This window comes from Alosa sapidissima, chromosome 7 (assembly GCF_018492685.1).
Source record: "Alosa sapidissima isolate fAloSap1 chromosome 7, fAloSap1.pri, whole genome shotgun sequence".
Lineage (NCBI taxonomy): Eukaryota > Metazoa > Chordata > Actinopteri > Clupeiformes > Clupeidae > Alosa > Alosa sapidissima.
This window is the reverse complement of record NC_055963.1, coordinates 14,291,271-14,318,490: the sequence shown is the minus strand read 5'-3', so window position 1 is coordinate 14,318,490 and position 27,220 is coordinate 14,291,271. Positions and strand designations below refer to the sequence as shown.

At 41.4% G+C, this 27,220-nt stretch overlaps 1 protein-coding gene across 1 annotated transcript in view; it reads right to left on the bottom strand.

The window, feature by feature from the left end:
- Positions 1–20,920: 20,920 nt before the first annotated feature.
- Positions 20,921–27,220, bottom strand: part of LOC121714016 (very low-density lipoprotein receptor-like) — a 50,480-nt gene continuing 44,180 nt past the window's right edge. The window contains exons 11-12 of the mRNA XM_042099140.1: positions 21,771–21,893; positions 20,921–21,530 (exon numbers count right to left, since the gene is read on the bottom strand). Of these exons, the coding sequence (XP_041955074.1) occupies positions 21,475–21,530; positions 21,771–21,893 (179 nt within the window). The 3' untranslated portion in view covers positions 20,921–21,474. The remainder of the gene's footprint in view (positions 21,531–21,770; positions 21,894–27,220) is intronic.

The following is a 27,220-nucleotide window of genomic DNA, read 5'->3' as shown; positions in this document are numbered from 1 at the left end:
GATGCTTTCTGCTAGCTGCACTGAGTTATAATTTCTGAATCTGTCTTGAAAATTATTATGACCGCCGTGCAGCGAAGTGGCGGTCATATAGGTTTAGTCAGATTTTTTTTTTTTTTCTTTTTTCTTTTTCGCATGTCCAAATTTCCGTCAAGGATTCCCGGGACACTGAAAGACCGGGGTAGACGAAACTTGGTGGGCATGTAACCCCATATGGATAGCATGGAACCATCATTTTTCGTTTTGATCTGTAGCCCCCCCCGCTGGACTGCACCCCCCGAAAGGAGGGTAGGGCAGACAGTTTTCTGTGAATATCTTGAGAACCGTAAGGTTTAGGAGGACCATTTTTTTTTGTTTGTTGATCTCAAGGGGCCATGTCAACCCATTCCATAACCACTCATTTCATGTATAGCGCCACCTAGTTAAACACAAAAAAGAAAAAATGAGGTGTTGTACTGTAATCGCAGGTATCTGTGACCTAACATAGTCAAAACTGCACGAAATCGGAAGTGTAGGATCATTATGGCACCCTCTGAATGCACAAGTTTCGTCGAATTCCGTTCATGGGGGGCCACACAATAAATTAATTTATGTTACTATACACCAACTGGCCTGTAGGTGGCCGGAGACAGTTTTCTGTGAATATCTCGAGAACCGTAGGGCCTAGGAGGTCCACCTTTTTTTAGTATGTTGGTCTTAAGGGGGCATGTCAACCCATCCCATTACCACTTATTTCATGTATAGCGCCACCTAGTTAAAAATTAAAAAGCAAAAAATTAGGTGTTTTCACCACAATATCTCTGGCTGACATGGTCAAAACTGCACGAAATTCAAAGTGTAGGATCATTATGACACCCACCGAATGCATGCCAAGTTTTGTGAACTTTCGTTCATGGGGGGCCTTACAATAAAATAATTTATGTGTACATTTAGTGACCGTACACCAACAAGGATTCCCGGGACACTGAAAGACTGGGGTACACGAAACTTGGTGGGCATATAACCGCACATGGATAGCATGGAACCATCGGTTTTCGTTTTGATCTGTAGCCCCCCCGCTGTACTGGACCCCCCGAAAGGAGGGTAGGGCAGACACAGTTTTCTGTGAATATCTTGAGAACCGTAGGGCCTAGGATGACCAATTTTTTCCGTATGTTTGCCTCCAGGGGTCATGTTAACCCATTCCATGTGCATAAACAGATACACACGCACACACATACATTCACAGTAATCATACGTATGACACATACTCACACAGTAGACATATGTACGCATGCATGCACATGCACAAACACACATACGCAGGCAAACACACAAGCACGCACACACACACACACCCACACACATAAACATAAACATGTACACGCACACAATTCAAGAATTTCTCAGAATTATGAACAGGCAAGATGGGGGTGGGGTTGTATAAAATTAATTTTACATGTGAAATCTATGAACTAATCATGTTTTGGTACTTGTTGTCTAGCAGATACCAGTGAGAATTGAGCGTGAGTGAGAATTTAGTGAGACAGTTAGAATCATATAGGCCTTTCAGCGTGATTTATTTTTGTTGAAAAAATGTGCTGGACTGGGCGGCAGTCATATTTTGTACCGCTCTGCGGTACATCTAGTTGATATTCAGTGTCAAGCTGTTAGATTGACACCACTGTGCCACCTCATCAACCTGATCCAAGTAGAGCTGTTCATTGTTGTTACTAATCAGGCCCAAGATCACTGTGTCATCTGCAAACTTGATGATGGAGGTATGACTACTGTTGGCTTTGCAGTCATGTGTGTAGATGTTGTACAGCAGTGGACTCAAAACACAGCCTTGGGGAGCACCAGTGCTGATGGTTAATGAGTCAGATGTCAGACCCCCCACTCTAACCACTTGTGAACGGTTGGTGAGGAAGTCAAATATCCAGTGACACAGGGTGGTGTTCAGTCCTAAGGCCTTCATCTTTGTGACCAAGGTGAGAGGTACTATTGTGTTGAATGCTGAACTAAAGTCAATGAACAGCATCCTCACATAATTCCCATTCACCTCCTCCAGGTGAGTTAAGGTGGTGTGCATGAGGTTTGAGATGGCATCCTCTGTAGACCTGTTGGCTTTGTAAGCAAATTGGAGGGGGTCGAAGGAGGCAGGGAGGAATGAGCAGATAATGTTTTTCACAAGCTTCTCAAAACACTTCATCACTGTAGACGTCAGGGCTACTGGGCGGTAGTCATTCAGACATGATGGACTTTTGTTTTTCGGTACTGGAACAATAACAGACTGCTTGAGGCAAGTAGGAACTGTCTCTTGAGCCAATGATGTGTTAAAGATATAAGTGAACACAGGAGCTAACTGAGCAGCGCAGGATTTCAAAACCCTGTTAGAAATTCCATCCGGTCCAGCAGCTTTTCTACAATTAACCCTCCTAAAGGCATTGCTCACATCGACCTCAGAGACACAGAAAGGTGCATCCTCATTTGCTTCACATGCTGCAGCTAGTTAGTCTGGCGAGCCAGACCCACATTAAAATGTAGGGTCTGGGCACTCACCGTTCGCAGTGGTCAGTCCGAGGGGCGGGATAATCAGTTGTCTTTCAAATTCCCTCTGCACGCAATAGGACGCAATAGGACATTTGTTTTCAAGTAGCAGGGAATTCAAGCCAAACCGTTGCAACTGTGCCATCAATCATTATGTTAAGCCCACCAAACGACTCTATGGGCCCTATCATGACATTCTAAAGTGCATCGTCACTTGTCAAAAGTCTATTCAAATTTAGTAGGATGTCCAGTTCACATTGGGAGGGGTTTTGTTATCAAAAGTGGAGCGCATGGCGTAACAAGGTGTTCCTAGGTCTTTTAATCAGTCATATGGGTGTGTTTGGGGCGTAACATCATTTTAAACCAATGAGAATGACATCTGTCATTCCCTTTAACGGCGCAACGCGCGATATGTCAAATAAATACATCGGTATTTTGGCATTCAACGGCGCATTTGAAGGAGGCTGCTTGCGAGACCGTATGAAATAGCCATTCTTAAACCATGCATTACTAAAACCTAGCATAGCCTTCACGCATTTGCACTCGTCTATTATTTGAACTCATTGGCAAAGTGAAACTAACTTCACCAAGGTGTCAGTCAACGAAGACCGTTATATGCAGTTACTTTCACTATTGACTGACAATGGGTTACCATCGAAAACATAGGCTGGAAAAAGCAACACTTACCTAATATTGCTCAAATGACTGAATAAAACATTTATCCTGCAGAGGAGTTGCTTATATCTCGTGACAGTGCGTCTTCAGCTGTGCTCCATAGGTGTCTCTCGCCTCTCCCCTAAACACTTTTAACGTCATTACCAATTTGCACATGATGGTGAATAACTACTCATCATGAGATGTACAGTATTTCGTAATATCTTTATTCTAATTATGTTTCCCATTGTAATCGTGCAATTTGTAATGCTTTGCATGGACGTGCGCTGGTGTGCGTTCATGAATGATAGAAGGATGGTGCGTGCACCTGCCAATATGACTGTTGACATGCGCTCTTAAAATAGCATATGAACAACTCGCCATTGACTTCTGACCAGGTTTAGGTGGTGTATGATAGCGATTTTTAGACAACGCGCTAGTCCCCTCCCTAGGTTGTTAATTTCCACACCCCTGGGCGCAATGTTTAAAAAATAAACGTGCAAAATAGCGAATTAAGCTTTGCGCGGGTGAATAACGAGCTTTACGCCATGCGCTGGAGCCCAAAATACAGCCCTATACACGATTTCAATGCCCTTATTAAGTTTCGATTTCTGGAGCTCACAAGCCAACGGAGAGCTGCCGCTAGGGGCGCGTCTAGATTTCTAGGCTAGCAGCTAGTGCAAGATAGTCTGTGTTTTTCATGTCAAAGCGAGCATAAAAAGCATTAAGTTCATCAGGGAGGGCTTTACTCACATTCATCATAGGAGGGGACTTTCTTTCAAAGCCAGTGATGGTTCGGAGTCCTTTCCACACTCGTGCTGGATCACCCTCCAAGAAATCAGCTTCAACTCTGTCTCTATAGCGCCACTTAGCATCTTTAATAGCTCTACGTAAACTATAAGATGCTGCTTTGTAATCCGTCATCAGAGGCGGACAGAGTACACAGCTTCATTACTTGAGTAAAAGTACAGATAGCCTTTGCTAAATTTTACTCAAGTACAAGTAAAAGTACAACAGTCAGATGTCTACTTAAGTTAAAGTACTGAAGTACTTGTTTTTAAAAGTACTTGAGTATCGAGAGTACAAGAGTACATTTTCTAAATAGGCTATTGCATTACTACTGCCACAGTGCTTACATTTATGTACAGAAACGTCCTACATGGAGTTATGAAAAATGTTAATGTTAATACCTTGGAGAATGTAAATGTAAAAGGAATTGAAAGTAAAATCAAGTCATTTTCATCTTTTTACCATGTTGCCAGGGATGGGCAGTATTTCTAATACATGTATTTAAAATACAAAATACTATTTTGTATTTGAAACACTTGAAGCGAAAACTATCATTAACTTGTTCAGAAAATTGATATAGTCTGGCGAGGTGGAGCCACAGGTTGGCACATTCCCGGGATGGACCTGCTGCGTCTTCATCCATTGTTTCGTCCATGGTTTTGTCTCTTATCTAAATCTGACCATGGAGTTGACTTTGGCGGAAAGCTGAAGGTGATTGCTGATAGACTGTCCCAATCAGTGGCGCCTGCACAATCCAATCACGTTTGAGAGGGAAACAACAAATTGAGGGTTTCCGAGATTTTTCTTTTTTTCCTTTTTTTTAGAAGAAGTAACGGGTACTCACGGTTATGGATAGAAATGTAGTGGAGTAAAGAGTACAATATTTGCCTCTCAAATGTACTTGAGTAAAGTCATGAGTACTCCCCAAAAATTATACTCGAGTAAAGTACAGATCCTTCAAAATTGTACTCAAGTACTGTACTCAAGTAAATGTACTCCGTTACTGTCCGGCTCTGTCCGTCATATCCCCTGAAATAAGCCCAGCATTATAAGTCATGGTGCGTGTCTTTAATGCCGTGTCTATTCTCACTTCTCTATCCACCCATGGCTTCTGGTTAGGGAAGCTTCGGATCTTTACAGTTGGGATGATGGAATCGGTTAGCATATTGATGTAACTCAATGATACTGCCGTAAACTCATTGATGTCAGCAGAGTTCGTCTTGAACATCTCCCAGTCAACGTTGGGCGTCCTGTAGCCTGGCTAAGGGCGTCCTGTAGCCTGGCTTCCGATTGGTCAGTCCAGCGCTTGACCTCCTTCGTCACTGGGGGGTCCGTCTGACTTCTCTGTTTAGGCAGTAGGAAAACAGCGGCATGATCTGATTTTCCGAAAGCTGGGGGGTATTCCATCAACCTCGCTAATGAAGGCGGCGCTTAACAGAAATAGCCTGGCTTGAACTAGCGTAGACTTTCACTTGGGGTTGAAGCCGTTCCATTCACTCAAGTTAGCGGCATCTTGGCCTCATTTATTCAAGCGAGGTTTAGTTCAGCTTCATCTTTGCTCATGCACGAGGTAGAAAAGTAGACCAAAACAGTAGATTGACGAAAAGACGATATATGTTGTAAAATTAAGACAATACTAGATGATTTCTGTTCGATAGGCAAGCGCCATCTACAGGATTTTCATCGAAAGTCGTCAAATTTAACATCGAGAGAAAAAAATAGATTGCCTACAGAAATTGGAGAATAATGAAAGCATACATTTAAAACAACAATGCTAATGGTTTGAAATCAATTGCGAGTTTGATTGGCTTCACTCTTGAACACATAGACTATAGCCTACAGTCTATGCTTGAACAAAACGAGTGAATGAATAAATAGTATAAACTCAAAAACAACTTTGCCATATATTCAAAACTATCTATAGCCTACGTTCTTATATTAAAAGAATTCACTCCAAATTATTGTCTAGGTGTAGGTGGTCATAAAATAAATTAGTATCAACATAATAGCCTGTTGTCTCCTATAAGTCCCAAAGTGTTTGAAATAAATGATCTGAAATGCAATGGCTTTCAATTCAATTTATGCCTAGTTTTTGATCTGTGTAGCACACAGTTGATTTGACATTCATGAACAATCATCGACACATGAAGCCGTTTTAATTATTAGCTGCCTAGGCTACAGAATAATTATCCTTTGGCTTGCATCAGATATAATATAGCCCACTGGCAAAGCTGTCACTGAACAACCTACCAGATGTGCATGACCCTTTATCAGCAGTAGACATATGTCTTTCATCAAAGATTATAACTAAAAATGCCATTATCAAGGTGATAAACAATGTAGCCTTAATACTTCGTATGGGAAGCGAACCTGCGAACACGCAAGAATGTAATTCCTTTCTAACCTATCATTCATGGGCTTCTTGGGTTCATGGGTTCCTCGGCTTTTTTAAAACCATCATCATTCCGCGTCATTCACGTCACGTAATGTGTGAGTCAGAGGCATAGACAGTAAAAGTTCAGTTAGCCGTGTCTCAGTAAAGCATAGAATGTTACAGTCCCTGATGTCTCTTTGAAACTGTATCCTCGCTCTTAGTTCATCCATCTTGTTCACAAGAGACTGGACATTGGCTAGGAGAATGCTAGGCAGTGGAGGCCTATGGGCTCTATTCCTCAATCTGTTACGGGCCCCGGCTCGTTTTCCTCTGTGTTTTTTCCTTCTGCGCCAAGATGCGTCTCCATGGTTCCCTGATGCATCTCGGAGAATCTCAGTCAGCTAGGTAGAATCGTCGATTAAAACATCCCGAAACAAAAAAGGCAATTCATTTCCGATGTTTCTGAGTGTAAAGCCATCATACGTAATCAGTGCAGTGGAAAAGTGCAAAAAATTAGGGGTTAATAAAAGTTAAGAGTAACACCCATATAGGCTACTTCAACCCTTTATTTTCAAAGGTGATTCAAGTAAGGAAGAGCATGGCTCAAAGTAAAGTAACTAGGACTGAAACTACATCAATTCGTCAAAGTGAATAATTTGTGTCAACTCGCCATGTAGATTTATTAACGCACCCGTGATCTACATCTCCATTTACCAAATGTTTTAGACCGCACATTGAGAGATTTATCCATGGCTATGGATAAATCTATTGCCTATGGCTATACCGTGAGACTGAGACGCTTTTTGTTTGTTCGAAGTGCGTGTTTAGGGTGTGAGGGGGGAGTCGATGTGCTTTGATTCCAGCTTGTTAGTTGTAGTCTTTGCGATTAAAAACACGTGTGTGTGTGTGTGAAGTATCCAAACAACGATAACGCTTTCATTATGGCTGCTTTAGCCACAGACCTTGAGCTACTGTACAGTGGATAGGGTTCCATTTAGAAGTGTCCACTTCAATTGCGCTTTCCGTGATTTACACAGCTGCGTGAAATATACTGATATGCAAAACTATTAACTTTTTGCCAAGAGGTGGCAGCTTAAGTCCGCTTGATACTGTAAGCCATTGGTTCCCAAATGAGATTTTATTTGGGTCGCCAGCATAGCCTAGTGACAATTTATGTAATAGGCCTAGCATTGGGCCTACCTTAGGCTATAGTTTGTTAACAGTCACGGTTTTGTCATAACTCCCTCTATGCATTTGTGCATTTAGAATAGCTCTGGAACCGGGGGGCGAACACGTCGCAGGGGGGGCGCCAGTGATATCTCAATCGCAAAATTAAACAATATTTCTATTGGGCACCTACCATGGACTAGGCTGGGTGAACTCAGCCTGATCTGCCAGCGATTTCTTTTTCGACTTCTTAAAAGATTGCGCTTGGTCTGGCGAAAGACAGATTAACCATGGACCTCATAGTTGCAAAATGCAAGGGAACATGAATCAGCCTATTATTTGCACAAACAATAACGGACAGTAGCTCTTCAACTTGGCCCATTAAGATGTGTATGAACAGTCTAGCAAAGCATTTCATGAATGCCCTTTTGGACATGTCAGTTATTTGCACCACTGGGTAAAACAATAAATTAGACAATAAAGCTGAATATCGTATGAACTAGATGACTAAACTTATGCATATGTAGAAGAAGAAACATTCACAAAAATCCATGACATGACCTCTCTTCTTGATAGCTGTTGAAAACTGCATGGAACTGACAAGGATTGTTTTGTTTAATAATAAATAAATAAATACATTATGCTGCTGCTTTCCCAAATAAAATGTAGCCTACAGGTGTACTGTACCTTTCATCAGTCCAGTTGCAATGGATGGACTGTGATGAACTGCCCTACTTGTGATTGTTTAGAGATTTTAAAGGTTTTATAACAATGCTACAAATTTTTTGGCAAATGCTACAAATCTATTCACCTTTGCAGCGCCAGTAGGCTACTTTGTGTGCGGCCGCAAACAGACATCCCAAACAAGCAGACACAAAAGTTTCAAGAGTGGGGGATGGAGTAGAAGATGGAGACAAATTCATTAATATGATTTATTTTTCGCAGCATGGATGTACAGGACTGTGTGGCGGTCATATTTTGTACCACTATGCGGTACATCTAGTCTTTCTAGCTGTATGCTTTTGTATCATAACATTGGTTAGAACTGTTTACATGCTCTGCCCCAGTATGCTGGTAATTGTTCATCTCACCAGCGCATGCGCCGTGGGCTGTTGGTTTTGTTGAACGTATCCTGCCTGTCTCCTGTGCTGCTTGTCTTAAAGCAACACCAAAGAGTTTTTTTTTTGTACCCTAAAATAATGTTTCCAAAATCATCAACTCGTAACAGGGTGAACGGCACTTCTGCATTCACTTCGCGACCCTCTATCGGTGATAACCAGACTATGCAAGTTTGCCGGGTAGCGGACCTGTAGTTCGATGTAATGAGACATAAGAAACTACAAATTTGACTTGCTTTTGATCATGTCACAATACAGCATATATATCGTTATTTCCAAAGCCGGTGCTGGATAAACAAATAGCTTGCGTGTGACAGAGGAAAAGTGCTTTGGTCTTGCTTTAAGTTATGCTGATTAAAGTTGATGCCGAATTGCCACACACTCTTTCGGTTGTGGGTTATTCCCAACTGGCGTAGTGGCAGCGCAAGTTCACCGAACCCAGCCTGTCACAAAGCAAACGTGACCCCGAATCAACAACCGGTGTTATACGGTAACTGGCTGGACTGTTTACTTTGCCTCTGGAGTTAACGTAACCGCCCCCTTATTTTGCAGATGTGCTCAGCTGATGATTTAGCCTCCGATAGCCTACATGGGGCCTGTACTACGAAGTGCGGTTACTGGCTTATCGGGGTAACTTTGAGAGTAACTTCCCGATTAGCTCGTAGGTCTACTACGAAAAGTGGATAGGTTTTAACCGAGGTATGCTGCCATGGCAATTTACACTGCATCTTAAACCTGCTCCGAGCAGGTTATGTTCTTGTACCAGAGGTTTCCGTTTAACCACACCCTTTATAAGTACCACCCCTCCACTAACAACTTGTCTGCGTAGCTGAATGATCCATACGACGGAGCGCCAATCGTGAGGGGCTCTCTTCGCAGAGCAAGGGTTTTTAGAGATGATGTTCTTTATGAAAGATATATTCTCAGCCGAGGGAATTCGTTATCATTGTTAGCTGATCGAGGCAGACATCTCTAAAGTCACCCGCCGTAGCAATGCCCTTGCGATAGAGCAGATAATGTGCCTTTCGTTGAGATATTTTGCCAGTGGACAATTATTTCATCGGTGATACTGAACATTTGAGCAAGAATAGTCTACTGTATGTCCGAAAATAAATCGGACATACAGTAATACATTAAAATCACCATTTTAACATAAAACTATATTACTCTGCAAATAAAGGCTGCACATTTCCACAGCACCAGGATCCGACCGAATGCCTCCCACAACCCCCTCCATAATCGGCCTTCCACTATTATTTGTGATGGCCAACTCCTCTGCTAGGCCTACTGTAAAACACTCTGGTGCCTTTCCTCCTACAGTAGTGTTCAAAGACACCTTTTTCTTGTTAGCTGTAAAACAGAGGCCAAGTGAAGGCTATAAGCATACAACATTTTCATAATTAAGAAATAATAATGCAAGCTATAACCATATAAACCTACCATTCTGAATAATGTTTTTGTGTTTCATTTTCACCTGCTGCCATGTGCGTTTGGCACTGGTGTTGCATCTGAAATGTTCACAGGATTAGGCATAGGCCTACACTAAATCAGTCAATGGGGGCCAGTGTTGCGCGGTCTGCCTGAAATTAAGCGGTCGTTATGAGTCATAAACAAAATATTTTAATGATATTTGGGTCATTTGCGGGCAGGTCAGTTAAAATTAATTAAATATATATTTTCTACAAATAGGCCTACTTAAAATATCACGAGAAGGCTAGCTAGCATCAATACAGTAAAGCATCAATACAGTAAAGTCAACAGTAAAGAAGCTGAAGACGCGAGTTAAAATAATAAAGACACCCCTTCAGGAAAAGCGATATAGGCTATGGGAAATATTGGGAAAAGTTCTTAAAGAAGATGACAGTAGTACAAGTTTCTTGTACTATGGTATATGGTCTATGTAGGCCTACTTCTTGCGAAGCCATTTAAGTATGACAGCCAAAACGGGCAGCCTACAGGAATAAATGTTATGGCACAGACTACACAGCCATATCTACCGGTATAGGTTTGCGCATGCATAAAAGTTACCTTAGTTCGTTGTGTTTACTTTAAACAGTGGATGTGCTTTAGTAAAGCTTTGTGCTTCATTCAGCATTATAAACCAGTTCTTACGCTAACATTTTGACCAGCAATGTATCTCTCTTGCCTACCTTGCCTCACCATTTCTGTTTTCGAAAGAAAGATGTATGTCCATGGCCTTCAAATCTTATCCTAGTGTTCTAAGCCTTGGTGGTTGCGTGCGTGCTTGCGCTCTTATTCCCATTCTCTGTCCTGCGCAAACATATGTCCTGCATGCCTACTGCGTGTAGTTCTACTGCATAAAGTTTCGCAAATAAATTAGTTTGTTTTACAGAAATGGCCTACTGTCACACTGTATGCAGGCTATAACCAAAAGCACACATTTTGTAAATAAGCGGGTCGGATCGCGGGTCGGGTATAATTTTGTCCTAATTAATATTCGCGGTCTGAGTTGCGGTCGGGTTGATTAAAATATCGGGCGACCGCGGGCCGCTTGTGACCAAACCCGCGCAACACTGATGGGGGCTACTTAAACATTCAATTATCCTTTAATCTATATACCCACTTCTGAATTGTGTTGCATCTGTAGGCCATTTTATGAACTTAAAATAGGCAATTTAATTGTTTCAACTCATTTCAGACATTCTGCAAGCTATTAATCCTCTGTAACACATATTTGAGGACATGTGGAAATTAGGGCTGTCAAAATTAGCGCAATAATAACGATCATATATTAATTTGATTAAGAAAAAATGTCGCAATTAACGCACGTTGTCTTTGACCCCTTGAATGACCCGTATTGAGGTGTTTGGTGTTTGCACAGGGAGCGCGACACTGATGAACAGTAGCTGTGCCGCTATGCTGTGCCGCCAAGTGGTAGTCTCATAGAAGGGTGTGCAGCCAGATTGAAAAGAATCAAGTCAAGTCAGATTTATTTTTAAAGCGCATTTACATGCACATAGTGCAATCCAAAGCGCTCCACAAACAGGACACATAACAACAAGACAAAAAATGCCGGATGGAGCGGCGTAGTCGCCAGCGTACCCATGACATCAAGACAAGACAAATACATTTAAAAAATAACAAATACAAAAAATGCCGGACGGAGCGGCGTAGTCGCCAGCGTACCCGTGACACCAAGACATACAAGACAGACAACAAAACAAATACACAAATAAAAAAAGAAAATATATTTTAAAAGGGGGAAAAAGTGATGTTAAAATTAGTCCAATGTCCAAACCAGCCGAAAATGTCCAAGGGCAATGATCCGCGAAAACTGCGCACAGAGCTGTGTCTTCACAACCGATGCAATGCCAACAAAGTTCTTCAGCAACTGACCAACCCGGTGAACTCACTGGCAGTCCGGAGACAACGCCAACGTCAGAAGCTAGGCCTGCTAGACTGCAGTCTGGAGATGATGGAGGCACAGTCCAAAGTACTGAGCGATCGTGCATATCCGCAACTCGGTGGACCCAACAGCGACCGTCTGCCGCTCCGTGAGAATGCAGCTCCTCATCGTTAACGCCAGTCTGCAGTTGGCAAGGCAGCCCGCAGGTCAGCAACAGCTCGGCAGCCATGGTAGATCTCTCGCAGAGTAGAGCCTAGGTCCGGCTGTCCCAAGAGATCCCCTCGACCAGACAGTGAAGTGCACTGTTCACGGATGGATGGAAGGATGTCCGATGCCCAGCTAGGGCAAAAGCTAGCCATAGCAAGCTCCCAATGGACAAATGTCAACGACATCAGCTGACTTAGGAGTAAAAAGGACTAAGAATAACACGAAAACTATCAAAAATAGCGTAAATAAATAGGGAAAACATTTAACTAGACAAACCAATACAAAAAATAAACATGACATTACATAAAATTACGAACATTACATAAAAACAAACAAAAACATGATGCCAGACGGAGCGGCGTCTCTCGCCAGCGTCCCCGTAACCTAGCAACCAATCAGCAGCACAGAAGTTGAATTATGGAGAAAGAAGGGATAATGGATGGGAAGTTTATTTTCAAAACTTTGCCAGATAGTACACTTGACAAAACGAAAGTTATATGTAGCATTTGTCGAGCTGAGTTTAGTACCGAAGTACATCCAGTCTGAGGTATCACTTGCAAGTTAAGCACACGGATCCCAGCGTAAGCTTTGCTTCTGGTAACGTACGACAAACTACACTTGACAGCCGTTTTAGAAGCAGATCGATAAATACGTCGACCTCCAGTAAACTGACCCACGCTATAGCTAAATGGATAGCCACAGCATGCAGACCAGTTTATATAGTGGAAGACTAAGGTCTCCGTGATATTATCCGGATTGCCTCCGGTGACCTCACGTACGAGTTGCCATCCAGGGCCACAGTCATGTCCAGGATACACGAGTGGTATGACACAGAGAAGGCAAAACTACCTACGAATTTGGACAACACAGCTTCTGTCGCGCTTACTGGTGACTATTGGACATCGCTAGGTAATCATAGCTATCTTGGAGTAACAGCTCATTACATCGATCAGGAGTGGAAGCTGCATTCACATGCATTGACTGTAATGAGAACTGATGAGAGGCATATGGCTGATGTATGCGCGAGTCATTTTATGGATGTAGCGGGTCAGTGGAACATTGAAGAGAAAGTGAGCACGCTGAACACAGACAGTGCTAGAAATATGATTGCAGCTTCGAAACAGCTACCATTCGAAAATCTGCCGTGTACGGCTCATAGCATTCAATGCTCAGTCACAGTGTCTCTACAAAACAGTGCATTTGACGGTGCACTTGCTAAATGTCGCAAAGTGGTTGGCCACTTTAAACATAGCCCACCTAATACTGCTGAACTCAAGTTAGTGATACTTGACCCATGAACCATAGCCCTGTTGTCTATGGTCAGCTTGTGCTGTTAATAGGAAAAATAACTTGTAGCCTAATTTTGACATAATGTTGACCGAGTATGGAGAGACTGCTAAAGCTGGCCTAATGGAGCATATAGCCTACGTTACAGTCAAGGCCATAAAACCCCATTAGTTCAGCTTTAGCTGCCTAACCATATCTCATATTTCACCTTGACGTGAATTAGTCCCTCTTCAATTTTCAGTTGTTTAAATTTTGCAGATACTTTACAGAACTCCTTGGAGGTGAAAAGTTTGTATCCTGTTCAGTCGTGTTGCCTGCATTATGCCATCTGTCCCGGGTGATGAAGACTTCTGAAGATGATCCAGCACACATTGTAAAGTTCAAGCAAACCTTCAGTGCGGACATTACGAGCCGCAAAGACAAAACCAACCTTACATGGCTGAAGATTTCAACTGCCCTTGACCCGAGGTTTAAGGACCTCAAATGTCTACACAGATCTGAAAGAGCAGAGGTGTGGGCATTGATTGCTGGTTTTCTGAAGGAGGAGATACATGGACAGCAACCAGTGGAAGAACCCTCATCTGAGCCACCAAACAAGATGGCAGCTCTCTTATTTGCTTCTGACTCTGAGTCAGACAAGGAGCAGGATGACATTGAAAACTGCCTAACCCGCTATAGGGCTGAGCCAGTCCTCTGCAAGGATGAGTGTCCCTTAGAATGGTGGTGCAAACATGCTTGTATCTACAACATGTTAGCATGCAACACCTGCCACATCTGTACCTTGTGAGAGATTGTTTTCCCTCTCAGGTCATGTTGTTCAGAAAAAGCGAGCTGCCTTGTCATCTAGAAATGTGACCAAACTTGTGTGTCTTAGCAGCTGGCTTAGGTCAACTAAATAGAAAGTTTAGAGATACCAATATCAATCTGTATCATTCAAAATAATGTGAGACTTAGTCTCTCAGAGTTCACCGAGTTCTCACTTTGAATTTGAAAGGTCTACTTTCTGTTTTGCCCACAGAATGTCAACATCCATATCAGAATTTTTGTTTTGTTTTTAGTTCCACTTGAAAGGTCTACTTTCTGTTCTGCCCACAGACTGTCAACATCCATATCAGAAATTATTTTGTTTTTTGTTCCACTTTACATTCAATAATTGTAAGTGACTTCTTGATTACAAATACAGTGACAGCCAGTCAATAAAACCCCCTTGAGATCAATTGGTCTAGTTTTTACTTATTAAGTACATTTGGTATGAATGACAATGTGTCATTACATTTGATAATCTCATTTAACTTCAATTGGAGTGGATTTGAAATAGAATTTAAAAAATGTGATTAATCGTGAGTTAACTCACCATTACTATGCGATTAATCAACTAAAAAATTTTAATCGTTTGACAGCCCTAGTGGAAATAAAACTTTATTTTTAGGCATTTAGCTACCCGATCCGCAATACGTTGCCAACAGCCTTGACTTGCTTTGTTTGCTGCCGACGTATTTGATTTTTGTCGTAGAGTGTTTTAATTCCTCGTAACTTGTCATAATAATTGTGCATTCCTCATCTGTAAAATAAGATAATTGCCTCATCATTGAAAGTGGTGACTTGCATTGCAACCCGCCCCTTTTATGTGAAAGTGCACAAACTCCAATTAGGTTAACCCTGGTTCAACAAATCAACTTCTAATCAGCGTCGTAGTACCGATTAACAGCACTTAAGATAACCAGGTTTTGTCAACCCCGGTTTAACAAAGTAACCCTGGGTTACATCTGGGTAGGTTAAGCTCCCTTCGTAGTACAGGCCCCAGGTCGCAGATTCGTCCGTTTAACTCAAGTTCAAATAGAAATGCTTATGATGCTCCACTTTGTTGTTTAATAAAGGTTTACAACACGATGTGTCGGTGTTGGAGGTGTCAGGTTGACTGTAGTAGGCTGCATGCGCTGGACTATGAATATGCCACCAAATAAATAAAACTAAATAAACTCCAGGTGGGTCTCGAACCTCTATTAAATTAAACTGCTTGTATGATAACCTGACATCTACCTGCTTGCGCCACTAACCAGCTGACGCTTTGCAGCGAAATTGGTCATACTTATGTAGTAAAAGAGGTCACCTAGTATGTTATTGTGTTTGTAGCAGGTTAGCACAGTGGATCATGGTAACTGGCTACCGTGTTATCTTGCTACATTGCCCAAGCCGTTTACTTAGGCTTTTCTCACTTCTCCGCATAGTCTGTCTGCCTCTCCATGTTTGGGTACTGTCTGTCTACTAGCCACTTTTTACCACTGTCTTACTGCCTCACTGTTTGCGTGCTATATTAGCACATATAACCCCTCCCTCCATGCCACAGCTGGATTGTGGCCACACTTATACCTTTTCTTAATATAGTTAAACTATATATATCTATCTAGATAGATAAATAGATATAGTTTTTTCTATAGTTTTTTTTATATTACCTTGCCTACTCTCTGATATGTCCATATTTATTTTATGCTGGTCTCTAGACTTTATTCTTGCACTTTTGCACTGTTGGACTTTGGTTCATTTGCACCATCACCATGACACTCACTCACACAGAGCACCTTACCTAACCTTACTATGCACAGAGAATCACAGGCTCAGTCCCTGCCTCAGTCATTGCAAGCGCCTCTTGATTGATTAATCACCCACTATGTGGATACTGTTTTTAGAATTGTTTTAGATTAAGTGTTATTTAGTATAATTTGTATTTTAGTATATTTTTAGTATATTCTTTAACTTCTACTGTCCTTATTGCTTAGTTGTGTTTTTTATATTATATACTTTTAATTACTTTTTTCTGCTGTAAGTGAATGAGACCTTGAATTTCCCCTTGGGGATCAATAAAGTATCTATCTATCTATCTATCTATCTATCATGGTTAAGTTTAACTGATTGCTGCCAGGCTGTGGCCGTCTCTAAAACGTTTCACTGATTGCTGCCAGGCTGTGGCCGTCTCTACTTGAAGTGTCTCTAACACAGGATTATGAACGCCAGCAAATAAATAAAATATAAAAGTTAAACTATGAGATTCGAACTCGAATGACAAAATTATAATCTGCATATTAAAGCTGCAGTTGGCAAGATTTTTTTGATCATATTCGCTGAAGCCGACACTATGCGCTGTAAGGAGTCCTAATGTTTCTATACTGATCAAACTCCTGGTCATGTGAACTGTTGATTAATTACCCTACCACATGATGGTATGACCTCATGGTGGGCCCATTGTCACATATTGCTGCTACAACAACTTTTGATTATATCTCTAACCTTTGCCTTTTTCACAGGAGAAACTAACTAGGAAGCAGGAAATGTAATTAATGTGTACATTGTCATGTCTTGATTAATGCACCCTCACTACAACAATGGTCTCAAGTCTCATCAAAGTACTTCTCATGTGACCCAAAATCAGCTGACCTCCAATCATGTGAATGTAACCAACCACAAACTAGGTAGCCTATTTAAGCGAAGTTTACAGAGCATTCTAGGAGCCATTCTGTAGTCAGAATCTCCCGCACCACTCTGGTGTGTAGCCATCATCCTCTGAGCTGGTATGTTCATTCTCTGATTGCTTCATATGGTTTCCTAAATGTTCCTTTAACCTGTTTTCGTAACTTTCACATTATTCATTTAGATGTACCTTCTATAATGTATTGGATGAATAGCTTGTATCTGACAAATAAATTGTGATGTTCTGACCCGCATAGCCTTACTATTGTACTTGTAGTCCAGAGTAGCAGTTTAGGTAACGTTACTAGCATAAGTCAAGTCAAGTCAAGTCGGCTTTTATTGTCAATTTCTTTACATGCACTGGTCATACAAAGAATTGAAATTTCGTTTCTTACTTTCCCATGCAGACATAGACATGCTTTAAATACAGACATAGACATACTATGGACATAGCCATAGACAATAAACATTAAATTAAAGTGCAAGACTGAAATATAGAACATGTATGTATCAAAATAGAAATATAGGACATATATATAAAAAAAAAATAGAGGTAGTTGTGTTGTATATTTCTATAGTCTTAACAGTTACATGAAGTTTAAACTTGTGCTTGTGTGACCTGTATATTTACATTGATATGCAGTAATTCAAGTATATCAGGCTTGATGTGAAGCAGCAACACGTTTGGCTGCGCAGTCACAGTACAGTTCCACATGGCGGTGTTGGGGGGGGTTTGGTAGACAGGATCCTAGTTTCCTAGGTTCCTGGTTGGCTGGTGGGTGGGGGGGGCTGTCAGTGATGGGAGAGTGGGTAGAGTGTTCAGCATCCTGATTGCTTGGTGGATGAAGCTACTTGCCAGTCTGGTGGTGCGGGAGCGGAGGCTCCTGTACCGCTTTCCAGAGGGCAGGAGGCTGAACAGTTCGTGTGCAGGGTGGGTTGTATCCTTGACAATCATTAGTGCTTTGCGGGTGAGGCGGGTGGTGTAAATGTCCTGCAGGGAGGGGAGTGGTACTCCAATGATCCTCTTAGCTGTGTTAACAGTGCGCTGGAGGGTCTTCCTGTTCTGATCTGTGCAGCTTCCGCCCCACACTGTGATGCTGCTGGAGACGATGCTCTCGATGGTCCCTCTGTAGAATGTAGTCATGACAGGAGGCGTGGCACTTGCCTTCTTCAATTTGCGCAAGAAGTAGAGGCGCTGCTGGGCTTTCTTCGCCAGTGATGCTGTGTTGGTCGGTTGGGATTAGTTATCGCCGCCGTAGAAACTAAATCACCTGGGAGCTGGCATGTTATTATGAAATGACCAAGCATTACACAGCGGTGGGCAGTTTGTCAGCGATGGTCCTAGATTGGTCGCGAAAACCTAGCACAGCCTGACCCCCTGTAGCATAGGAATTTGCTTGACTGGCTAACACGCTGATGAGTATAGCAGTCCGGATCAGCATGTAACCTCTGACCACTTCCAGACCAATACGTGTTATGTTTAGGAACCGCCCGAATTAATCGGCAGATGGAGGAGACCTATAGTATACATTCCTAAGCTTGAGCGCGTGTCACAAGAAAACGAGTTCGCATTCTCATTAACAATATGTATTGTGGGCGTATCAACCCACTAAGGATAACAATGTTACAATGAACCGAAACTTTTCTAATATTGAGCGGAGTCAGATTTATTAGGTTTAACGGGTTTATAATCAATTGACATATGTCCAACAGCGCGCGGACAGCTTCACGATTTCCTTCGACCACTCCCTGTTCCCTCATTGGTCCTGACGAGTGACGTCATTTACAGCGCTGACAGAACAACATAAATCAGCCGGTTTTAGAAAAAAAACCTGGAGCCTGTACTACGAAGGGAGCTTAACCTACCCAGATGTAACCCAGGGTTACTTTGTTAAACCGGGGTTGACAAAACCTGGTTATCTTAAGTGGTGTTAATCGGTACTACGACGCTGATTATGAAGTTGATTTGTTGAGCCGGAGTTAACCTAATTGGAGTTTGAGCGCATTCACATAAAAGGGGCGGGTTGCAGCGTATGAGGAATGCTTATTTTACGGATGAGGAATGCACAATTATTATGCCAAGTTATGAGGAATTAAAACCCACTCTACGACAAAAATCAAATACGTCGGCAGTGAACAAAGCAAGGCACGGCTGTTGGCAACGTATTGCAGATCGGGTAGCCTAAATGCCTAAAAGTAAAGTTTTATTTCCACATGTTCTTCAAATATGTGTTACGGAGGATTAATAGCTTGCGAAATGTCTGAAATGAGTTGAAATAATTAAATTGCCTATTTTGAGTTCATAGAAATGCCTACAGATGCAACACAATTTAGAAGTGGGCATATAGATTACAGTAATAGGATAATTGAATGTTTAAGTAGCCCCCATTGACTGATTTAGTGTATGCCTAATCCTGTGAACATTTCAGATGCAACACCATTGCCAAACGCACATGGCAGCAGGTGAAAATGAAACACAAACACATTATTCAGAATAGTAGGTTTTATATAGTTATAGCTTGCATTAATATTTCTTAATTATGAAAACATGTAGGCCTAGTATGCTTATAGCCTTCACTTGGCCTCTGTTTTACAGCGCCCATAGACATGAACTACGACGAAGTATCTTGCTCCGCCTTAACAATCTTTGTTGACACTGCGCAATGTAAATGTGGAATGTTATATCTGCATTGCATTGATGAGCTTTGATTGGCCCAATGAGCCACGTAGTCACGTGAGCAGGAGATCCCTGTTGGTTAGTTGGCTAGCGATGTTGGAACTGATAATATGTACTATTACTAATTCTAAAACAATGATGTTTTTTGATACTTCAGCAAAGATTGTTAAGGCGGAGCAAGATACTTCGTCGTAGTTCATGTCTATGGGCGCGAAATGGGGATCGAATCCTGTCTGCATAAAGAGGCGTGTCGATGACGTATTGACGAGCGTACGTTGCAACCGGCCAACAGCAGCTGCATAAATAACCGGCGCACACCTGATATAAGGTTGATTTTCTCCAGACTGGAATGCTCAAAAATGCACCTGAAATGTTCAGAAGGGTTTGAGGATCATGAAAACGTGCCCGAAATTCACATTCCTAACTCTATAGAACCAAGACCTTAGCATATGTGGTGAAATTCTGAGCTATGTCCATAGACTTCAATGGAGCAGTCGCTGCCTCTGCTCTGCATAAAGGGGGATTTTGACCCCCCCTCGTGCGATCCGGGTTCCCGGAAGTGGCTCCTGATGAAACATCTTGCTCCGCCTTAACAATCTTTGGTGTCAACTCGCCGCGTACGTGCGCCATTTTAAAATAACGGTGGCCAGCGAGGGACATATGCGAAATACAGCTCAGTCTTTGGCGTCTGCATGCATAGAAAAAACATTTAGCTTTGGATTCATCTGCAGAATTTCCCTACATTCAGCAATGTAAGTTATGAGCCCATTACAAGTCATATGTCTTCCTAACAATCCAACATTGAAATTGTATTTTCCAACAAAATAAATAAAGAGAAAAATAACTTTGGGTCTAGAAACTAGAGATAGCTAGCTAACTAGCTCGGTAAATAGGCAAAATGAAACTATTTATTCCGTGTCCGAAAGAGTGTTTCATTGCCATCACACACAAGCAATGGCAATGAAATAGTACACAAAATGTTATTAATATGTTGTTATTGCTTATTCAGAGAAAAGTTTATGCTTCGACGTGCCTAGGAGTCCAGAACTAGTGCCAGACAGTTTTGATGTGTGACGGCTCCCGTAGCTCTAAATGAGGCAGCGCTTGAGACGTTGCTTGCTATATAACTCCTAACCACTAGATGGGAGAATTTCTTACACAGGGGGGCTTTAATAAACAACTATAGTCTTGTTTTGGATCAAAATAGAGTTTATAGACTCTTTTATAGACTCCTTGCTTGGTATTCCTGCCCTCGGGTTCTGTAAATGGAAAACAAGCAATGAAATAACTTTAAATCCAAACAGTATTTATTTTCTTTCCTTTTCGTGATTTCGTGGAACAAGCATTCTATTTAACTTTAGTTACAGATATCACAGCAATGTAAATTGCTAAGCTTTTATCACTCTTCACACTATACACACACTAATGATCCCACTAAAAGGGTTCCTTTTATGACTCAACAGGACACCACAATATATGTACAGTATCTGCCTGAGATCATTATAGCAGGACCAGACAATAGCAGTATCTGTTCCTGTAAATTGCTAAGCTTATCACCCTTCACACTATACACACACTAATGATCAAAAGGGTTCCCCTTATGACTCAACAGGACACCACAGTATACAGTACCTGCCTGAGATCATTATTTTACATTTTTGTACATAAATCAAAATACTTTTTTACTTTTACTTACTTTACATTTTACACAAGAGTACTCAGAAATCTCAATCTTCTGCACTTTTACTGTTGCATGTATGCAGAAGGCCTTTGTACCACTAACACTACCACTTGTGTTGACGTTATGAATGTGACAGTTTTGCGCAGAATTGGCCATAAAAGATTACACTGTGATGGTTTCCTCATAGATGTTGCATTCTGTGGTCTTGTCTGGTCCTGCTATAAACAACAAGTATGAATATTACTGAGTTTAGTTATGCAATAGTATTTCTGTAATGTCCACACAGACAAAATTGATATTATTGTTAAGTTATTACAAAACTATGTGTAATAGGATAGTGACTCAAAAGCATGATGTATCATTTATAACATTATCCAATCAACAATTGAACATTTTTTTATCCGATTTTACATTGTAATTAAATAATTTTAAAGTAGGCCTAATGCATTCTCATTTACCTCCCTGTTTTCCTCTAAAGGTGAACACAATGACCACCATGGTCATGGTGATGAGAACAAGGCTAGTGAATCCTGCAAACATCTGGTAGGAGAGAGGCACTGGTGGTGTTTGTGGCTCTGAACCTATGAATCGAGAAATAAAAATGTCAAAGTCTGTATCCAAAATCTCCAAGGACATACAGTATAAAAATATCTCCACTTCTCCCTTCTGTCATTGCCCAGGCTGCCTTCATGTCATGCAGAATGCACCCCTTTGCAAAAACCCGCTGATTGGGTCTTAGTATGTAAGGTGGAAAAATACTAACATTCACAATCTTTACTGTAGTCCGTATTATTTTGAATTAAACACCTAGCCTCCATGCCAGCTGACCAATTACAGGCCAGCTGGGTAGAAGGACATTGACAAGGCTACTGGGTACACTTGCCATAACACCTCAGTCCAGCAGATGATGGTAATGCACTCCGTTTGCAAACTGCCGAAAAAAACTCACAGAAGAGGAAGGCTTGCTGGCCCGCCAGAGGCTGTTTCCCAAAGACGAGGGTCCTCGAAGATTCATGCTTCATATTCAGTCATATTCTCAGCTGGCACATGACATGGAATGTGCAGTGGACAATACTGACAACAACAGCAGGGATCTACCATAAATCGTAAAAATTATGGCCAGGGTCTTTTATTTACTTAGGGCTTTATTTGGGGCAGGCGTAAGCTACTGTATATTGAGCAGGCCTTTATTTCTATGTGCGTTTTATTGTGAGACATGCGTTTCGTTTGGAGCACATACCGCTATCAAAAGCAGAAGAGTTGAAAGAGTCAGGATTTTCACCCGCTGTTTATTGCGAGACAAGGCTGCCGCTTTCACTCATTCAAAATGTGTGCTGTGCTTGTAATGGAAAGCCAAGTAGCCTAAATTGAGTTTGAATTGCATGATTGACTTCATTAAATTCGTAGGCTGAAATGCCTCCAGTCGCGGCAACAATTGTGTTAAAATCTAGTAGTAGCCTAGGCCTACTGCTTCAGCCTCTGGCAAGCTCAGAAGGGGACGGCAAGCGACTGAGCTTGAGAGTGACGTGTTGGAGACTGATGGTGTAGGACAACGACTTTTCATTGACAACAAGGTATTAAACCAACCAACAATATAAAATATTAAGAAGAGCTCTTATTTCACTGAGTTAAATCGAAACAATGTCTTCTTTTGCTCGTGCACTGTAAAACGATAAAATGGTCCCACGCCACACTTCACCGTGAACTCTTCATAAATCAAAACGGAAACTCGTAGGTAACTGAGTAGCCTATAGCACCAAATATTGTCCCTGGGTGTAATGTTTAATTGCTGCCACACAGTGAAATTAATTTAATTGCTTCAAGACACTATGTAACGCAACCTGCATTAGTTTAATCGACAACAAATTAACGTGATTGACGAAATTCTTAATGATCAATTATCGATCGCCGATTAATCATGCCCATCCCTACCCCGTAGGCTAACTTCCAGCAACAAGGTTGAGCTGCAGCAGACAAATTGGTTAGTGACTGGATTATTACGCCTGAATGAGAGTATAGTTCCATGTCAAATCAGCCTAGAATATCGCCACGTTTCATTTTCTATTAGTCTTATTACACTTTCTAACTTGGAAAGCGACAAGTTTTAAATAGGAAAATTACCAGAAATCTTAGTCACTTTTAAACGTGATGCTAGCAGGCGAGATGCTAACGGTCTCATTCGATTCAATGATCTATGCTAGGCTGGAGCTTAAAGTGGTATCGCCAGACTCAGAGAATGGCTGGATGAACTTGAGAAAGGTAAAAATCAGTTGTTTAACTCAAGGGGAGGTGGAAAGCGTGTAATTCCCCAAATGGTGGAATATCCCTTAAAGGCTACGCAGAGACTAAGATTCCGCGGATTTTGCAACAACACGCCAACAAACACGGGTAGGCCTATGCAGTGTTGAAAACGACGAAAAAATGATGTGCAATAAACTGACAATTGGAATAGCCCAGGATATTTTGGACTTGAGACTTTGAATAAACAAACGACAATTCTGACTGCAAGTCCCAAATTGAAACGAGCGATATGCTAATGGTCCCGAATTTAAGGACGTTTCAGAATGCCACACAGCTACAGACAACGATTGGCAGACAGAGCGAAATGTCACTTATGCTGCCCAGAGACTGTTTTTAAGTTTTTATAGGGCCCCATCTTAACGATCTGAAACGCAAGTATCAAAGGCAAAACGCAGTAGCTTTGTCGGCGGATCAGAGCGTCATCTCACATTGCCTTTAACAACAGGCGCGCTTGTTCCATGGCGGATTGCTATGGATGTATTGATTTTTCTTCTTGACAAAATGTAATACAGAAATGTCACAGAAAAATACTTTCTGATGTTTTGGGATCACTCTCACTGAATCACAAGGTTATGAATGCATGATGATATTTTTGCAGTGTAATCTAACATTAGACCGAGATTACTTTGCAGACGATGCAGCTCTTCAGATATAAACTCTCCTCTCCTGTGCTGCTGGGGCATTTGGGTTAAATGACATCGGCATATGCAGCTCAACGTCACGTCTCCTTAAGTCCTCTAATATTTCCTCATTTATGTCATCAACACATCCATGATTCATGGAAATGTGTAAGCTAGATTTATGTCTATTTTTTCACATCTTCATGGACACCACAATGATTTCCCTCGTGTGGTAATATTTGTCCTTATGTATGGTTTGCAGAAATGGGAACTACTGCGTCCGTATAGATGAGAGGAGCAAAGAGTATGTGCTTTGTGCAGCACACGCTACATTATGGCCAAGCACCTGGCCGTACCTTACCATCAGGCAACTCAACAACGAGAAACAGTTTCCTCTGTGTGTGTATTCACACCAAGTTAACCTACCATAACTTTCCGACTCTGCACAATATCCCATTAACTGCATGACAGTAGGCTATTTACAATACTTTCTGTAAAGTTTGTAAACACGTTATCACATTTGTTTGAGCAGGAGAGAGAATAACAATGCATGGACGCAGCAACTACAGAAATTGTAGCCAAGGCTACTTGCTGCTTTCTTTTAGGCTACTAAAATATCTATGGTTGCTCGTTATCAGCACATGATAAGCTGATTTAAGCTGCACAGCTGGAATAATGCTTAGGCTAATGTTAAAGCGCACACAATGTTTAAAGCCATACACAACAGTAAATTGGAACAAAACTAAAGGTAACTTTAGCCTTTATAGGGCTGTCTAAAGTTGTCCAAATTAATAGGTCGAAATTAGGCGTTGTTGTTGTAAAGATATTGCATGTGGATTTTGTACTATGTACTACTGTAGGCTACTTTTTAGGTGACCATAATACATGATTAAAACCGGGAAACTCAAGGCTTTGAATGTTTCGGTGCATGCACAGGGGTGTCTGTAGATCAGTGTGCATAGCATTCATTCCTGCAGATGCCCCTGTGGCCATGCATACGCCCTTAAAATAGCATCTGAATAAGCGTCACTGACTTTAGACCAGGTTGTCCCTGGTCTGTGGCGGATTGTTTTCTGAAATGGCACCAGGAAATTTGCACCGGAATACGCCTCCTCTTTTCACTGAACGCCCCGGTGAGCGCAGATCTGCAATCCCTACCGATGCACCTGTGGAGGGAAAATTCAAATGTGCGCCAAATGCAAAATAGGAAAGACACAAGCGCCAGTATACAAAGTCAATTGTGCTTGAGTGCACGATAGAGCCCAGAGTCTTAACACAAATAGCTATTAGGCTAATAATTTTGATCTGTAAAAAAAGTCACATGCAGCCATGCCTAAATTCTGCTCACTGCACATTTATTAAAGGATAATGTATTATAATATAATATTCAATATTCATTATTGAATGCTTAGCTGGAATAATGTTTTTCCCTATCATCTTATTTTTTAAACATGCCTACCTACGGGCATGCAATTGGGCTATGGGTCTTCTACAGGAATAGCATGTTTGAATGGGCACTGCAAGTATAAACTGCTCACAATGTAGTTATGGCAATGTGGTTACCACAGAACAAAGACCTATTTTATTCTTATTCTTTCTATTCTATACACTTTTATTTCTTAAACAAATAAATTATTGTATATGAAGAGCCTTTTATTAGGAATCTAGATATTAGGCCTATTCAAATACATAATGCCCCACCTTGATTAGAACCTTGGTATGGGAGAACATTTTCACATTGTGTTTGTTAAAAATGACATGAGCGGATATATCAGTTATTAGTTTTTGAAAAACTCAAATATCGAAGTTATCAGCCTTCAAAATCCCATATCGGTCAGGCTCTATAGGAGATGGAAACAAATTGACATACACACACGCATGCACACACACACACACACAGGCACACACATACAAGCATACATAAAAGTTGCAAGAGTAGGGGGTGGAGTTACCCTGGAAATCCAGAGTTCTTACGAGAGCACAATGGAATTGTCTCTGCGAGACACTCTGGCAAAGAGTAATGATGCACGTTACTTTTACCCCAACATTCCGGGAAACCAGCTAAACTGATGAAGACAGCGCTGCAACGTTAGAGGACAGTACACATTGGTCATAGTGTTATCAGATTGTGTCGAAGTCCGAAATAATATAGAGTAAACATGGTCTAGTGTTTTCCTATTGCGTGCAGTGAGATTTTTTAAATGCATGCTTGTTGCCGCCCCTCGAGTTGGGCCATTACATTGTTCTTTGCCAGACCCTTAATCTTTCTAGATTATCAGGGTCTGGATTTTCCAGGCTAGGGTGGAGTAGGAGATGGAGACAAATTGACAAACGTGACAAGCGGGAGAGGATGTACAGGACTGAGAGGCGCCGGCGTTCCTATTTTGAACCGCTATGCGGTACATCTATTGTAGTTACTTTTTGTGTAACACTTTTAAACTATTGCCATTTTTATGTGTTTTAATTATTACTTAAACACGTTTAAAGTATTGCCCTTTTATGCTATTACCTTGTGTGTATACATTTTCTTTTTTTATTCTTTAATTTTTGAATTATTGTTTGACTATTGCCCTTCTATGCTTTTATTTGCTATTCCTGTTTGCTTGTGTTTATGTAAAGCACATTGTGTATTGTGTAAAATACCTGTGTATGAAATGCTCTATATAAATAAAGTTGACTTGACTTGACGTGACTTGGTAGGTAGAACTGAGCCTTGCTGAGTCAAATCCTTCAAAAACGAGACAAGGCTTCTTCTTAGCTGCAGGTGTATGTTACTGAAAATCATTCCTCCAAACAAGGATACAAGGAAGTTTGTCACATGCATATAGTTACTGGAAGAAATGCAGTGAAATTATGTCTGGTGTCAGCCTATTTGTGCATTTATGGGGGGGGGGGGGGTGCAGTAGAAGAGGGGTTTAGTAGATTAAGTGGCAAGGGCTGCATAAGAAAGGTGGGGGGGGGGCTGTATGTACGGTAGGCTATTTGGA